The 2,500-nt window shown below is 50.8% G+C and overlaps 1 protein-coding gene across 1 annotated transcript in view; it reads left to right on the forward strand.

Moving 5' to 3' along the window:
- The window catches only part of hdgfl3 (HDGF like 3), a 10,074-nt gene extending 8,887 nt beyond the window's left edge, over positions 1-1,187 (forward strand). Inside the window, 1 exon segment of the mRNA NM_001012372.1 lies at positions 489-1,187. Within this exon segment, the coding sequence (NP_001012372.1) occupies positions 489-509 (21 nt within the window). The 3' untranslated portion in view covers positions 510-1,187.
- Positions 1,188-2,500: the final 1,313 nt, after the last annotated feature.

Consider the following 2,500-nt stretch of genomic DNA (forward strand, 5'->3'; position numbering starts at 1 on the left):
GTGTGTGTGTGTGTGTGTGTGTGTGTGTGTGTGTGTGTGTGTGTGTGTGTGTGTGATGAGCAGTGTCAGCAGAGTCTCAATCAGCCTGATCAATCACAGTAAACAGGAAATGCCAATACTGACATCACTTTAATATGACGAATTTAATAACGAAATCAAATAATTACAGTCGAATGTTTCAGCTCGTATTACATCTCGTGGCCCGCCTGCAGGATCGCTGAGGCCCACTAGTGGGCTGATAATCCCTGACCTGCTTACCCGGTAAAGCCTTTAAATGTGCCTGTGAGCTGAACTCTGGGGTCTGGAAGAACATCCAGTCTAATATTATTACTGTCATCAGACAAAATCAAAACTGGACTTTGATTAATTGCACAGCCCTATCTCACACACACACACACACACACACACACACACACACACACACACAGGGAGAGAGCGGGCGGGCGGGCGGGCGAGTGTGTGTCTGATGTGCTTGTGTCTCTCCACAGACTCTCCGAGAGGATCATTAGACGCTCTGCGGCTCCTGGAGGATTTTGGGATACTGTAAATCCATATTATTACTCTGATCACCTGCAGTCTGCACTCACTACCATCCAGCTCACACACACTCACACACACACACACACACACTCCAGTGAGCCTCGCTTCGTCTGCTGTTCTGGTTTGGAGGTTCGTCTTCTGGAGCTCCTCATTCCCTGATCTTCATCGTCGTGTGCTGTGGTAGAGCTTTCCCTGTTTCTCCATGAGCAGACTGTGTGTGTGTGTGTGTGCGTGTGTGTGTGTGCGTGTGTGTGCGTGTGTGTGTGTGCGTGTGTGTGTGTGTGTGCGTGTGTGTGTGCGTGTGTGTGTGTGCGCGTGTGTGCGCGTGTGTGTGTGTGTGTGTGCGTGTGTGTGTGTGCGTGTGTGTGTGCTGGCATGGCTTCTCCTGCTGATGTTCTTCTGTCCGCTGTTCTTCAGAGTTGTTGTTGTTGTTGTTGTTCCTGATTTTGTTAATATGAGGATTATATTGTATTTATTTTTGATGCTCGTCAACGCTTCTGTAGTGAACAAACACACACACACACACACACACACTCGGTTGCTTTGGGCTGTTATGGCCTCTTGTGTGGTTTTCTCCAGGTTTGTAGCTCTCTGTGAACTCTTTTCCTGTTTATCGACAGTTTTACAGAATAAACTCATGGAATGCAGGAGTCTCTCAGCCTGTCATTATAGAGCGGTGTGTGTGTGTGTGCGCGCGTGTGTGTGTGTGTGTGTGTGAGCGCGCATGTGTGTGTGTGTGTGCGCGTGTGTGTGCGCGCGTGTGTGTGCGCGTGTGTGTGTGTGTGCGCGCGTGTGTGTGTGCGCGCGCATGTGTGTGTGTGTGTGTGCGCGCGTGTGCTTCAGCTCCTGTCCTCATCTGTCTGCACTGGTGACCGCTCGAGGCTCAGATCATTGCTGCTTGCTTACAGTACAGCACTGGCTCTGCAGCCTCTTACACACACACACACACACACACACTCTGCATCCTCTTACTCCACCTGCTGCTGCAGGTCTCCAGGAGCCTCTGGTCGGGGAGTGAGCGCCACCTTGTGGTTCCTTTAGAGAGCGGCCATAAGTCAGTTTCCAGAACCTGTTCCCTCACTGTTCCCCGCTGGACTGATATTGACCTGCTCTGAGATCAGCCATGCGGGTGACGGTACTCGGATGTGAAGCGTTCAAGTCTGAAGACGCAATCTGAGCTGCATGCAAAGCGTTTTAATGCCCGCCCTAGCCCCGCCCCTCACAGTGACGTCACTAACTCGGTTGAGTGCGCTGTGTCTGGTGTTGCATCTCAGCCCAGATCACCAGGGCTGCATCCCGATGCTGCTGGAGCTGTTCATCTGCTGAGGAGGACACTGCAGAACTCCAGGAGGTCCATGACATGAAGAAGACACCTGCTCACACACACACACACACACACACACACACACACACACACACTCCCTCTCCTATCAGACCGGCACATGCTGGATGTTTCTGTGCTTCTGCCCTTCTGTCTAGTTTTGCAGTGTGTGTGTGTGTGTGTGTGTGTGTGTGTGTGTGTGTGTGTGTGTGTGTGTGTGTGTGTGTGTGTGTGTGTGTGTGTGTGTGTGTGTGTGTGTGTGTATGTATGCGCGCGCGCCGAGCCCGAGGCTCCAAATGCTGCTTTACAGGATAAAAATAGATGAACAGCAGCACACACACACACACACACACGCACACACAACTAAACACTGTCCTCATACTGACAAATCAGTGATGCGAAATAACACTCTTAAACACACACACACACTGACGCGGGTCACGATGTGCTGCAGGGAACAGAGGGAGATGTGGAGATGTTTCTGTGACTGTACGCGCAGAGCTCGTGTGTGTGTGTGCGTGTGTGTGTGTGTGTGTGTGTGTGTGTGCAGCAGAGGGTGAGGATCATTACTGCACTGCAAAAATGCTCTTTTTACTTAAATTTTGTGTCTTGTTTCTAGTCTAAATGTCTAAAAACTCT

This window comes from Danio rerio, chromosome 18 (genome assembly GCF_049306965.1).
Source record: "Danio rerio strain Tuebingen ecotype United States chromosome 18, GRCz12tu, whole genome shotgun sequence".
NCBI lineage: Eukaryota > Metazoa > Chordata > Actinopteri > Cypriniformes > Danionidae > Danio > Danio rerio.